Source organism: Macaca fascicularis, chromosome X (genome assembly GCF_037993035.2).
Source record: "Macaca fascicularis isolate 582-1 chromosome X, T2T-MFA8v1.1".
NCBI classification, from domain to species: Eukaryota; Metazoa; Chordata; class Mammalia; order Primates; family Cercopithecidae; genus Macaca; species Macaca fascicularis.
The window spans coordinates 151,899,040-151,912,232 of NC_088395.1; the positions used below are offsets into that span (position 1 = coordinate 151,899,040).

Sequence of the window (13,193 nt, forward strand, 5' to 3'; positions counted from 1 at the left end):
TTTCTGAGGAGCAGCACCAGTATGCATCGCCTGCCTCCACTGATAGTACTTGGGCCATAAGACATGAAAGAGTGTAGAGTGTAGTTAGTAGATCACAAAGCAGAGCATCAGGCAGCTTGGAATCTAGCTTTTGCTCTGTTGCTAAGTCATAATGTGCATTTTGTTCCTTTGAATTGTTTAAGCACTAAAAATATTACGGTGTTTATATACACACACATTTTATACATACATGTATTTATATTACATAATATACATTTATATTATATATTTATATTATATATTATATTTAACATAATTTATATAATATATATTAAATATAAATTTATACATATAAATAATATATAAAATTTATCAATGTATTATTAATACAAATTGATTATATTTATATTATATAAATTATATAATATATATATTTTATGTTTTAAAAATTGTAACCAGAACATCAATTCATTGACAGTTGTCTTTCCTTGCTGCAAATAACCAGCATTATATATATTATAAATATATATAATTATATATAATGTATATTTTATGTAATTTATATAATATAATTTCATGTATGTAATATATAATATAATATACATATGTACATTACCCGCATATACACAAAAGCCAGGGATGCTGCTAATCCTTCTACATTGCATAGAGCAGTTTCCACAACAAATAATCGTTTGGCCAAATATATCAATAGTGTTGAGGTTGAGCCCTGATGTATACATATATGTAACTATTTGAAAAATCTGTAAAATAAAAGATGGAATTTTTTGAAGTTCTTTTAAATGTCTGACATTACATGGCCACAACTGGAATCGTAAATATTTTTTCTAATGCTAATTCTATTATCCAACTTAAATTAAGATATTGGTTTCTGACTAAAATCAACCATTTCACCAAGAATGTGAGTATGGGCAGGTTACTTAAATTTTCTGAGTCTCACTTTCCTCTTTTGTAAAGTCTGGATAATCATGCTGGCCTGTTGAGGATTGTCATGAGAAACATGGAAAACGGATATAAAATGTTTTGTATAATTTATTTATTTTAAGAAGTGAGTTTAAAAATTTTTCAGTTTAAGATTTATTTGCACATATATGTACCACCGTTCAATTTCCAAGAGTTCTGTATACATCCCATCCTTACTCACTCCACATAGCAGGTGCCAGTTTTACACATGGGGAACTGAAATTGGTGTAATGCTGTTCTCGTCCCATTGTGAGAAAGTAGCACGGGTGGAATTTGAACCCAGGTCATTGGGCGCCAAGGGCTTGGATATGTATTTGATTAAAAGAAAAACTGCTCTGGGTCTTGGCCCAGCACTATTTCAACCAAGCCAAAATGCCTGCCAAATAATCCAAATAATTGAATTGAATTTAAAAATATCCACCTTTTCAATAACATCAAGAACAAAAGTCCACAATATCCTGTAAACTATAATTACTAATATTAAGGGCATGTCCTCTTTGTTGTGTTTCTTTATTTAGGAATTTGTTCTGTGGAACTCTTCTTTGAAACCTTTGGTTGAAAAGAAAAAATGTTCACTGAAAATGCAGCACATGTGTCTTAGAATTACTGACTCTGCATGATGTTTCTATTTTGTCTTCTTTGATATGTTTTGAAGCTTTCTAGTTCTAGATAGGTGTGAAGAAGCTGAAAAAACTACATTCTCAGGTAAATTATGTACTACACAGTAATAGGACATCCTTTGCATCATCCTGGAAACATACGCGCTTTTTATTTCATTCATCCTAGATGAAATTTCTGGTTTTCTCCTAATCTTAGAATGAAGTTATAAAAACCCAGGCAAGATTTAGTTTTATTTCTCAATTTTTCCACTAGTTTTCCAATCAGGGATCTCTGTCCTGCTTAGTAACATGAACTTTACAATAGAAAATAGCTCACAGTACACCAAACCCCCACCACATGAAATTTACCTATATAACAAACTTGCACATGTACACCTGATCCTAAAATACAAGTTTTTTAAAAAGAAAACAGCACATGGATATAAAGATACATTTACAGTGCTACTATAAAAAAGAGTAATGTGATTTTTATTAATTAACAGAAGCACATGAATATGGTATCTTTAGTATTCAATTCTATTTGGAAATTTTCCTCTAACACAGAAACTTTTAGAAAATTCAGTATAAAGCAGCTTTCAAATAAATTGGTATATTTAAATTTTTCACAGTCTTCAAACTCTCCTCCATTATAACTGTCTATGCAAAACCCTCTCAGAAAGTTTTATATTGCTCATCAATTTTTGTGTCTGTGCATTTCAAAGCACAGCTATCTACCTACTTGAAAATTTTATGCTGACAAAAAGAAAAGTCTGCTCTTTTAAATTTTATCTTACTATCAGTGTGGTCCCATGTGGAAAGGCAGGCTGCTAAATGCTTTTCAAAGGCTGGTGAATGGGTTAGACTTGCTTACAACGCTAATTAAAATTGATGCTTGCCATCTATTACATGTTACTACTGGATCTAAATAAAGTATCACTTTTCATCATTAATGCCATGTTCCTCCTCTAATCTGTATAGAAGTTATTGCTTATTTTGTATGTTCCCTTTGGCTACAGACACGTCACCCTTCTTAGTAAACTGTCTCAGTTTTTCAGCATGACTGTCTCATTATTTCTGTATTCGAATGGCCTCTTAGCCCTGTGTTTTGCAGTTGTTTATAACATCTACCAAAAACTACATGAAAAGATGACACAGTCAGAAATATGGTAAAGACAGAAGTAACAGTATTAACTGACCTCACTTAGTTGATAATATGATGTGCTCATTCCTGTTTTTAGTCTGTAGCAAACAGCACATTGGATGTTTACACTAATACGGATATTGTAAAAAGAAGAGCAATGCTTCTGAATATATAACCGTACATACACTGCCCATGTGCTTACGTGAGAACTATGTTATTCTGAAGTTGCTTTTCTGAATGGTAGGAACATTTCAAAAAGGCTTTCTCAAGAATGAAGTAAAAGGAACAGTAATGACCCTTACAACTCCAAAGATATGATTATAATTCTTTTGACTATAATTAAAGCAAACTCGGTACATCTTCATAATGTAAGATTACCAGTAGTTTTCTTTTCAAAAAGCCCAGCATAATCTCCTTAGAAAACCATTATGAAAGAAAGCCAAGAAGGAGAGGACAGGAGAAGCACAGAAGATTCCCACGGGAAGGACAAGAATAAAGTGGTTGTCAGTGCTGTGAGAACGTGAGGTATGGGAAATATGAAAACAGACAAATCTCAATGCAGATCCACTAGCTGGAGAGGTAATTTTGGGTCTAATTTTGCACCCCTCTCCTCGCCTCCCCGTCTGCTCTCCACCTCCACGCTTTTAGATGTTCAGAAGGATTCGGGGTTTTGCAGACTCTAATGGACATGAAAAGGATAGGCGGTGGTGACGACTGGAATTAATGACGTTCTCCTACAGGATGGAGGGGAAAATGCCTTAGTATCATCAAATGAACTCCCTACTCCTGGCATAAATTTATCAAACTACTACTTTATCTCTAATACTCTGGAAGAGTAGAGGAGAGGCCCTAGACAAAGCAAGTCTTAAGGGGAACCGCAACGCTCCTGGCAAAAACCGCACCTCCCGATTGAACTACATTGACTCTTTTCACAGAGCGCCTTCCTTTAACAGAATCACAACCATCTGGACTACTAATAAGAGGAAGAAGAAAGGAGGAAAGGGAAGGGAAGATGGCAAAAATAACGCTCTAGACGATCCCAGCAACGTCGTCATGAAGAATAAAGGGAATCAATCACTGGAACGCTGCTAAGGGCTTGCTTTTGTTAATACACTTGCACAACTCAAGTTCAGCTCTATATTATGTTGAAAGTCCTTGTTTACGATCCTCGTAGGAGGTTCTGAAATATCTGCCTGCGAACTCCCAAAGATTGGGCGCTTACTAGTTAGGGGAGGCAGCTGTCCCGGAGGGTGTCCAACTCGGACGGCTGACTGCTCTTTCACTTGTCGTTAACTTCCACCCAGTGGTCTTAGTCTCCCCTTGGACATGGTACCGACCGTGTGCCATTCTTGTTTCACTTGACCGAGCCCGAGCTGCAGCCCAGGGTGGAAGCCGCAAGGGCTGGGCAGAGTTCCAGGCAAGAGGGGCCGAGAGGCGTGAGCAGTGCTCCGCAGCGCTTGTCAGAGAAATGGAGCAGCGGCTCCTTTGTGGGCTCTTACATCCCCATCCTGGGTGCAATCTGCGGGGTGATTGGTAAGTGAGGGAGAGGGGCCGCGATCCCTCCCTCCCTCCTCCCTCCCTTCTTCCCCTCTCCTCCCTCCTGCTTTACTTCCCTCCTCCCTCTCGTCTCCCTCCCTCCTTCCTGCAAGAAGCGTTGCCCGTTGGCTAGCCGCTCCGGTGGGGATCTGCCTGCCCTGGGGGCGCCGCCCGCGCTCCCCGCGGTGCTCCTGCTCCTGGGCTGCGCCAGTCCGAAGCGGTGCCGGCTCCTTTGCTTCACCGAGTCGCAGATGCTGCGGGAGCCTCCGGGGAAAGATCTGGGCAGCGCGCTCGCTGGGTAAGTTCTGAGCACTCAGGGACGCGGTGGCGACGCGGCCAGTGAGCCGGCTTTCCTCAGTCTGTTGCCTTTCCCGGCCACCTCTCCTTGCGAGGGGGACCAGCGTGGGGAGGCTGGGCGCCACCGCAGAGGGCAGCTCGCTGGCGGCCGTCCTCTACCCTCAATCCCCACTAGAGATTCCTCACCCCTGGACCGTCCGCGCGGGCGTGGTCGGGCTCCGCGCGTCGCGCAGCGGGGTGGCACAGGCGGCCGGGGAGGGCCCGGCGCGAGCTAGAAGCCTCTGGTCGGCCTGCAGTGCCCAAGCCCCAAGGCGAGGGCAGCCCGAGTGGCCGTCGCTGCTGTGGGGCCGCATGCCGGGCACGGCACCAGGCGTCTAGCAGGTAGCGGTAGGGAAGGTAGAGCTGCGCTTGCGGCCGGTGCCCAGTTACCGGCGATCTGGGACGCTCGGAGACACCTGGTCTCCCGGAAGCGCCCTTCGGAAATGGGATTCGACCCGGCTTGCGGGCGGCAGGTGTTTAGAACAGGAGGCTGCGGGCGAGCAGTGCCCCTCTCTGGGCTCTCGGACTCCTCTTAGCCCCCTCGTGGCCTGATGGGCTGCCGGGACGGAGGTGGGCTGTAAGCCCGCCGGCACCCACCGTGTCCTGTGGAATCCTTGGAGACCTGAGCCAGGCTCTACTGGGTTAGATGCGAGTGAGACAGGCGACCCACGGAGTTCTTCTTTAAGCCTCCCTCGCCTCAGCAAGGAGAGGGAGCGCTTTCCTTATTTTAATAACCGCCTTTGCCTCCCTTGGGGTCCCAGTTCACCCTGAACCTTTCCACAGCCTTAAAAGTCCGCTCTCCCTAGGGGGGTGTTGCGGCAGTTCTTCAGAAGACACGGGGCCAAATGAAACTTACTTAAAGTGGTTATCGCGTTTCAAGCTGATTTGTTCCTAGTAACTACGTTTTGGAAAGCAGCTGCGGACTCTCAGGGACAGGCAGGAACTAAGACCCCGTCAGAGTCCCGGTGTCGCTTCCCACAGTTAGATTACCAGTGAATTTCCTTCATTCTGTAGATCTCAAGAACCTCATGAGCCCCCAACCACCTCCACCTTTCTCTCTGAGTCTCTCTTCTCTCTCTGAAATTTTTAGCAAAAATAATCTGTCCTCAAGGAATATTGAAAGCGTCATCAGTGTCTTGAAAGAAATCACTGTATCTGAGAACTGAAACTAGTATTTGAGGTTTCACTTTCAAATACATTTTTTTTTAATAAAAAGGATAACTTTAAGTAAAACACCACCACCACTATTTAAGTTTAAGTAGATTCTTAATTCATATTAAGCAGTAGTGTGCTTTTTTGGAAAAATGATGGACTGGGACTAATAATCCCTGGGTTTTGTTTCTAATTGTAGTTTCTTGAGTAAGTCAGCACTTTCCCTGGTTGAGAAATGACCTCATCTGTAAAATGAACCTGACCTCTAAGGTCCTGTTCGGCTCTGGCTCTCACATCTTTACTTCAGTTAAATATGGACATAATACATGTTTGTTGAATGAATGACTGAATGAATAAATCTTATTGCTGTAGGAACTGTGTGCTTTTAACATTTGGAAATACATAGAAGCAAATGCCTCCTTTGCGAGGAAAGGGAGCTTAATTGTGCTCCCACTGCATCAGACTGCTTCCATCTCATGATGCAATTGCAATACAGAGTGGGAGGCCATCCGCAGGGCTGTCCCTCTGCCTCAGAACTCATCTCAAGTTTGCCCTTCTCTATAGAGAAGGAAAATTGGAGTCTCCAGAAGGAAAGTATTTTGCTAAAGGCCAAGCAAGAATTAGAGGGTAAGGGGGCTCCTGATGCCTGGTCCAAGGCTCTTCTTAGAAGAAGAAGGAGGAGAAAGGGAGAAAGCCCAAGAAAATAATGCACAGATCACCGCAGCTACAGGTTGCCTTAGTGCCTAAGTTTATAAACTACCCCCGCCCTTCCCGGAGAGAAAGGAGCTTGTATAAAGGGAACAATCCTAGGACCTAAGCTTAACAAGGAAGGAGAAGGGGAGAAGCAGGGGGCGTTCTGTTCTCAAGTGGTTTGTTATATCTGTGTTTATGCCACATTTCATCAGGCAGTGGGTCCCCCGGAAAGTAAGCTGAAGTGTTTTGTGGGACAGGCATATCATTTGGTCAATTCCTTTTCCCTGGTTATTTGATTCCCTCCTTTTCCTGACCCATCTCCCCCTTCCTACTAGAGGCAACCAAGGCCTTTCCAGGCAACAGCAGACATTATTTACCCCTTGTGAATTGATTCCACAATGAAGACTCCTGGGTCCAAGGAGCTATACAATAATTAAGGAGAAAACAGATAATGAAGGCAAAAATCCAACACCTGGTCATTAGCAATGCTCTGGAAAGGCTATTTAAACCCACATTGGATGTCAGAGCTGGGGTGGGAGGGCTCATACGGTCTACCTACCCACCTTTTGCAGATGGAGACAGGAAGATCCAGAAGCTAGTGTCACATCTAGCAACAGAGCCAGATCAGAACCCAGGTAAGCTAGGTCTCCGGCCAGGCTTCCTTTTACATCTCCTCTCTTTCTCAGGAGCCAGTCTTCCTGCACCAGCTTCCTCTTTTCTCCTAGCTCCCCTGCCCCTGCAGCCTGGAGGGCTCAACCACCCCTCCTTTGGCTCCCACTCCCAGCTGAGGCTCAGCCTGGCAGTGCTTTTCTGACACCCACTTCTTTTCTCCTTCCTCCAGGCAAGAAGCGCACGTTTAAACCTCATTATCTGGCTAAGTATAAACCTCAGGGAGAAAAGGGTTTTGTTTTTGTTTTTTTCTCAGTCTGTAAGCTAACGTTGAGCTGACTTTCAGAGTCCAGGCAAATATCTGTTTGGCGGGTCAACACCCAGAAAGGAATTCTCTTAGCACTGAATCAGGGCTCTGTATGTAAAGCATAAATCCCCTAAGAGAACTCCTCACCCTCCTACACAGACACATTGGTGCATGCACACACACCCCACTCTCTCTGCACAGAGAGCATCTGAGCTAGGAGCTGGCAAGTGGGGCACAGTCCTGTAGCAAAGAGGCACACCACACACACTCTTACACACTTCTCCCTTGCTTGGGAATCTGGGAGAAGAACCCCCCACCCCCAGCCCTGGCCCCCATAGGCATTGTGTAGGTGAAAGAAAGAGGGAGGAGTGAAAGAGAACACAGAGAGGGGCCCAAGGAGGTGCCAGCCCATTAGGAGGGCCCCTCCTTGAGAAACCCCTCTGCAGGAGCTTCTCCTGCAGCCAGCCAGGTTGGAGGTGGAGTAGTTCAGAATCAACTGACGCAGCCGGGAATTGAGCTTTGCAAAGCCACTTGCAAGGAAGGGAAGCATCTGCCCAACCCTCCCCCACCGCGCGCCCTGGATCCTCTGCCTGCCCCCTCCCCCGTGACGTCACCCTAGTCCCGTCCCGGGGAGCCTGCAAAGCCTCTCAGATTCAAACTGCTAGACGCACTGCTGCCGCCGCCACCGAATTGGAAACGCGCGCCCAGGCTCCGCCGTCGCCTTCGCCCGCCGACCGGGCCAGCCGGCTCTCCGACCTCCCAACAGAATCGCACCCCAGTCCCTCCCTGGCAGCTCGGCTTCCCTCCGCTCCAACTCTTCTCTTCCGCTCCTGCCTCCTGTCGGATTTTTAATTTCTGCGCACCCCCAGTCAAATTAAATCAATCAACAAAAAGCAGGGCATCCCCCCTGAAAGCAGCGTCTTATTTACCTTGTTCTCCCACTTCCTGAAGATGCTAAACTCCTGGCGGACTGCAGAGGAGAGGGGTTCAGTCTTCTCCTGATGTGTGAGTAACCCCCACCTCGTGCTGTTTTTGCCATCTCTCTCTCTCCTCTATCCCTGCCCCCAGCCCCCGATTCCTGATTTTCCCATCCCCTTTTTGCGCTTTTCTTTCTTTCTTTTTTTTTTTCCTAAAGCGGTTGCGATTTCTGCTGGGAGCTCAAGACGGGCGAGCCGCCCAAGATCTCTTCGAGATACCCCAGGGGAGGAGGAGATGGGCAGGATTTAGTAGGACAACTCGGTTACTAATGACTTGGCTGCTGGCTGCGACCCCCCGGGAAATCAGGTGCAAGCATGTGTGTTCCCGGGGCACGTGTGTGGGTGGCCTCGGGGTGGGGGAATAGGGAGCGGAGAAAAGAAACCGCTTTGAAAAATGCAATGATTTCATTCTGCCGTGTTGCCAACCCCCTCATTCTCCCTCGTTCCCACTCCGCCTCCTTGCTTTACCATTTTTAATCAGGCTTCCTTGTTTCTTTCTTCCCTGCACCCGCTTCTTCCCCCGGCCCCCCACCTAAGGTTTGCCTGTAGGTACCTGAGTTGACACCGAAGGTGCCTAAAGATGCTGAGCGGCGTTTGGTTCCTCAGTGTGTTAACCGTGGCCGGGATCTTACAGACGGAGAGTCGCAAAACTGCCAAAGACATTTGCAAGATCCGCTGTCTGTGCGAAGAAAAGGAAAACGTACTGAATATTAACTGTGAGAACAAAGGATTTACAACAGTTAGTCTGCTCCAGCCCCCCCAGTATCGAATCTATCAGCTTTTTCTCAATGGAAACCTCTTGACAAGACTGTATCCAAACGAATTTGTCAATTACTCCAACGCGGTGACTCTTCACCTAGGTAACAACGGGTTACAGGAGATCCGAACAGGGGCATTCAGTGGCCTGAAAACTCTCAAAAGACTGCATCTCAACAACAACAAGCTTGAGATATTGAGGGAGGACACCTTCCTGGGCCTGGAGAGCCTGGAGTATCTCCAGGCCGACTACAATTACATCAGTGCCATCGAGGCCGGGGCATTCAGCAAACTTAACAAGCTCAAAGTGCTCATCCTGAATGACAACCTTCTGCTTTCACTGCCCAGCAATGTGTTCCGCTTTGTCCTGCTGACCCACTTAGACCTCAGGGGGAATAGGTTAAAAGTAATGCCTTTTGCTGGCGTCCTTGAACATATTGGAGGGATCATGGAGATTCAGCTGGAGGAAAATCCATGGAATTGCACTTGTGACTTACTTCCTCTCAAGGCTTGGCTAGATACCATAACTGTTTTTGTGGGAGAGATTGTCTGTGAAACTCCCTTTAGGTTGCATGGGAAAGATGTGACCCAGCTGACCCGGCAAGACCTCTGTCCCAGAAAAAGTGCCAGTGACTCCAGTCAGAGGGGCAGCCATGCTGACACCCACGTCCAAAGGCTGTCACCTACAATGAATCCTGCTCTCAACCCAACCAGGGCTCCAAAAGCCAGCCGGCCGCCCAAAATGAGAAATCGTCCAACTCCCCGAGTGACTGTGTCAAAGGACAGGCAAAGTTTTGGACCTATCATGGTGTACCAGACCAAGTCTCCTGTGCCTCTCACCTGTCCCAGCAGCTGTGTCTGCACCTCTCAGAGCTCAGACAATGGTCTGAACGTAAATTGCCAGGAAAGGAAGTTCACTAATATCTCTGACCTGCAGCCCAAACCGACCAGTCCAAAGAAACTCTACCTAACAGGGAACTATCTTCAAACTGTCTATAAGAATGACCTCTTAGAATACAGTTCTTTGGACTTACTGCACTTAGGAAACAACAGGATTGCGGTCATTCAGGAAGGTGCCTTTACAAACCTGACCAGTTTACGCAGACTTTATCTGAATGGCAATTACCTTGAAGTGCTGTACCCTTCTATGTTTGATGGACTGCAGAGCTTGCAATATCTCTATTTAGAGTATAATGTCATTAAGGAAATTAAGCCCCTGACCTTTGATGCTTTGATTAACCTACAGCTACTGTTTCTGAACAACAACCTTCTTCGGTCCTTACCTGATAATATATTTGGGGGGACGGCCCTAACCAGGCTGAATCTGAGAAACAACCATTTTTCTCACCTGCCCGTGAAAGGGGTTCTGGATCAGCTCCCGGCTTTCATCCAGATAGATCTGCAAGAGAACCCCTGGGACTGTACTTGTGACATCATGGGGTTGAAAGACTGGACAGAACATGCCAACTCCCCTGTCATCATTAATGAGGTGACTTGCGAATCTCCTGCTAAGCATGCAGGGGAGATACTAAAATTTCTGGGGAGGGAGGCTATCTGTCCAGACAGCCCAAACTTGTCAGATGGAACCATCTTGTCAATGAATCATAATACAGACACACCTCGGTCGCTTAGTGTGTCTCCCAGTTCCTATCCTGAACTACACACTGAAGTTCCACTGTCTGTCTTAATTCTGGGATTGCTTGTTGTTTTCATCTTATCTGTCTGTTTTGGGGCCGGTTTATTCGTCTTTGTCTTGAAACGCCGAAAGGGAGCGCCAAGTGTTCCCAGGAATACCAACAACTTAGACGTAAGTTCCTTTCAATTACAGTATGGGTCTTACAACACTGAGACTCACGATAAAACAGATGGCCATGTCTACAACTATATCCCCCCACCTGTGGGTCAGATGTGCCAAAACCCCATCTACATGCAGAAGGAAGGAGACCCAGTAGCCTATTACCGAAACCTGCAAGAGTTCAGCTACAGCAACCTGGAGGAGAAAAAAGAAGAGCCAGCCACACCTGCTTACACAATAAGTGCCACTGAGCTGCTAGAAAAGCAGGCCACACCAAGAGAGCCTGAGCTGCTGTATCAAAATATTGCTGAGCGAGTCAAGGAACTCCCCAGCACAGGCCTAGTCCACTATAACTTTTGTACCTTACCTAAAAGGCAGTTTGCCCCTTCCTATGAATCTCGACGCCAAAACCAAGACAGAATCAATAAAACCGTTTTATATGGAACTCCCAGGAAATGCTTTGTGGGGCAGTCAAAACCCAACCATCCTTTACTGCAAGCTAAGCCGCAATCAGAACCGGACTACCTCGAAGTTCTGGAAAAACAAACTGCAATCAGTCAGCTGTGAAGGGAAATCATTTACAACCCTAAGGCATCAGAGGATGCTGCTCTGAGAACTGTTGGAAACAAGGACATTAGCTTTTGTGTTTGTTTTTGTTCTCCCTTTCCCAGTGTTAATGGGGGACTTTGAAAATGTTTGGGAGATAGAATGAAGTAATGATTTTGCTTTTGCAAGTTTTCCTTTAAATTATTTCTCTCTTGCTCTCCTCCCCACCTTTTTTTTTTTTTCTCTTTTTCCCTTCTCTTCTTAGGAACCATCAGTGGACATGAATGTTTCTACAATGCATTTCTTCATATATTTCGTTTATGCTTTTGTTTCTTTTTTCTTCTTTGTTTTTCAGTGTGGGAGTAGGAAGAGGAGATTATAGTGACTGAAGAAAGAATAGGCAAACTTTTCAAATGAAAATGGATATTTAGTGTATTTTGTAGAAGATCTCCAAAGATCTTTTGTGACTACAACTTCTTTTGTAAATAATGATATATGGTATTTCCATCGTCAGTTACCGAGTATAGCCACTGGGCATCACTACTTTGTGTTAAAGTGCCTTCGCACTTTAAGTACATTACTTAAATGTTGCTTTTAGCTTTGATAAATTGAAAATATTTTAATGTGTTGTATTTTTGAAACTGAAAACACTGTAAAATAGATTGATGTGTCATCTATATTAAGTCAACGTACAGTTTGCTTGAGTTATAGAAACCAGCCTGTCATCAAATGATTCTAGTTCTAGGACTTTGTAGGCTTAACTATAAAATATTTCCTTTCCTCTGGGTTTAAGTGATTTTATTTAAGTCAACTAAGGGGATTTAACAGTGGACTAGAGGTAATAAGCCACCTCAGTCAGGATTAATAATTCATTAATAAAATATATTTAACCCAATATCAGAGTGAATTGAGCAATTAATGCCCTTCTGTAAATCATTATTTTACACTAACATGGTGAGTGTTTTAGATTATTTTCCTAATTAAAAGAACATGACACAGCTAGTAATATATTTTTCTGCATCGAATTAGGTATTTTTATATATTTAAATGAAAAAGTCTGTATTTCTAACTTTTTAATTGAAATTCATATTTTTTCTGCCTATTGAAACATTTTCTATAAACACACACCAGTAGAGGCCGCCACACACCTCATTTAACAAAGACATATGAGCCATTAAAGACCTTGAAGGAAGACTTCATGGGCGAGATTAAAACTTCCCAAGTAAGTTCTCTGCAAAATTCAAGGTAGCAGAGATAAAAACGTATACATTACTCTCTATTTATTTTAGATCACAGGTTAGACTCATAATCCTTCTCAAATTTAACACTTTCTGACAAAACAGCATTTTCCTCTTGAGTTTAATTGAAGCATTAATGGGGTGCTATCAAATCAAGTACCATTTGCATCTCCAAATCGATTAATAGTTACCTAAACCAAGACATTAAGCATCTTTTTCCTTCTGCCTTCTTTAGGCTTGTGTTACTTGAAGTTTTCCTTGTCAGCTTCAGCAAGACTTTCATTTTGGTGTTAGCATTAGGATGATTTTAATTAACCAAGTCTATATAACATTTACGAAGCCTTATTAGACTGTAAATAATTTTAGATGCAAACATGATTGTGTGATTTAAACAAACAGCCCTTCTTTACAACAAAAAATAGTTTTGTTTTGTCTATTGTAAATCCTTATGCAACTGGGATGGTGATCTGCATATAAAGTAGTTCAGCTTTTCAATTCCTTATTAAAGCAAGCGATGGCGTCTGAAAGAAGCACACTGTTTCCTTTTC

At 44.1% G+C, this 13,193-nt stretch overlaps 1 protein-coding gene across 9 annotated transcripts; it reads left to right on the forward strand.

Annotated features, from left to right (window-relative positions):
* The first annotated feature begins 4,335 nt into the window (after positions 1-4,335).
* SLITRK2 (SLIT and NTRK like family member 2) lies at positions 4,336-12,302 on the forward strand. Of its 9 annotated transcripts, none has more exons than XM_015444230.3 (5): positions 4,336-4,534; positions 6,990-7,052; positions 7,259-8,338; positions 8,469-8,627; positions 8,848-12,302. In XM_015444230.3, the coding sequence occupies exon 5, from the start codon at positions 8,891-8,893 to the stop codon at positions 11,426-11,428; it is 2,538 nt and encodes an 845-aa protein (XP_015299716.2). In that variant the 5' UTR covers positions 4,336-4,534; positions 6,990-7,052; positions 7,259-8,338; positions 8,469-8,627; positions 8,848-8,890; the 3' UTR covers positions 11,429-12,302. The 9 variants fall into 9 exon arrangements, with proteins under 9 accessions (XP_015299716.2, XP_015299715.2, XP_015299717.2 ...); XM_015444229.3 differs by having other exon boundaries at positions 8,469-8,617; XM_015444231.3 differs by having other exon boundaries at positions 8,469-8,617; positions 8,860-12,302.
* The last annotated feature ends 891 nt before the right edge of the window (positions 12,303-13,193 follow it).

What these genes read in the sequence shown, in the direction of transcription:
- SLITRK2 (XM_015444230.3), top strand. Translation starts at nt 8,891, where the DNA reads ATGCTGAGCGGCGTTTGGTTCCTCAGTGTGTTAACCGTGGCCGGGATC.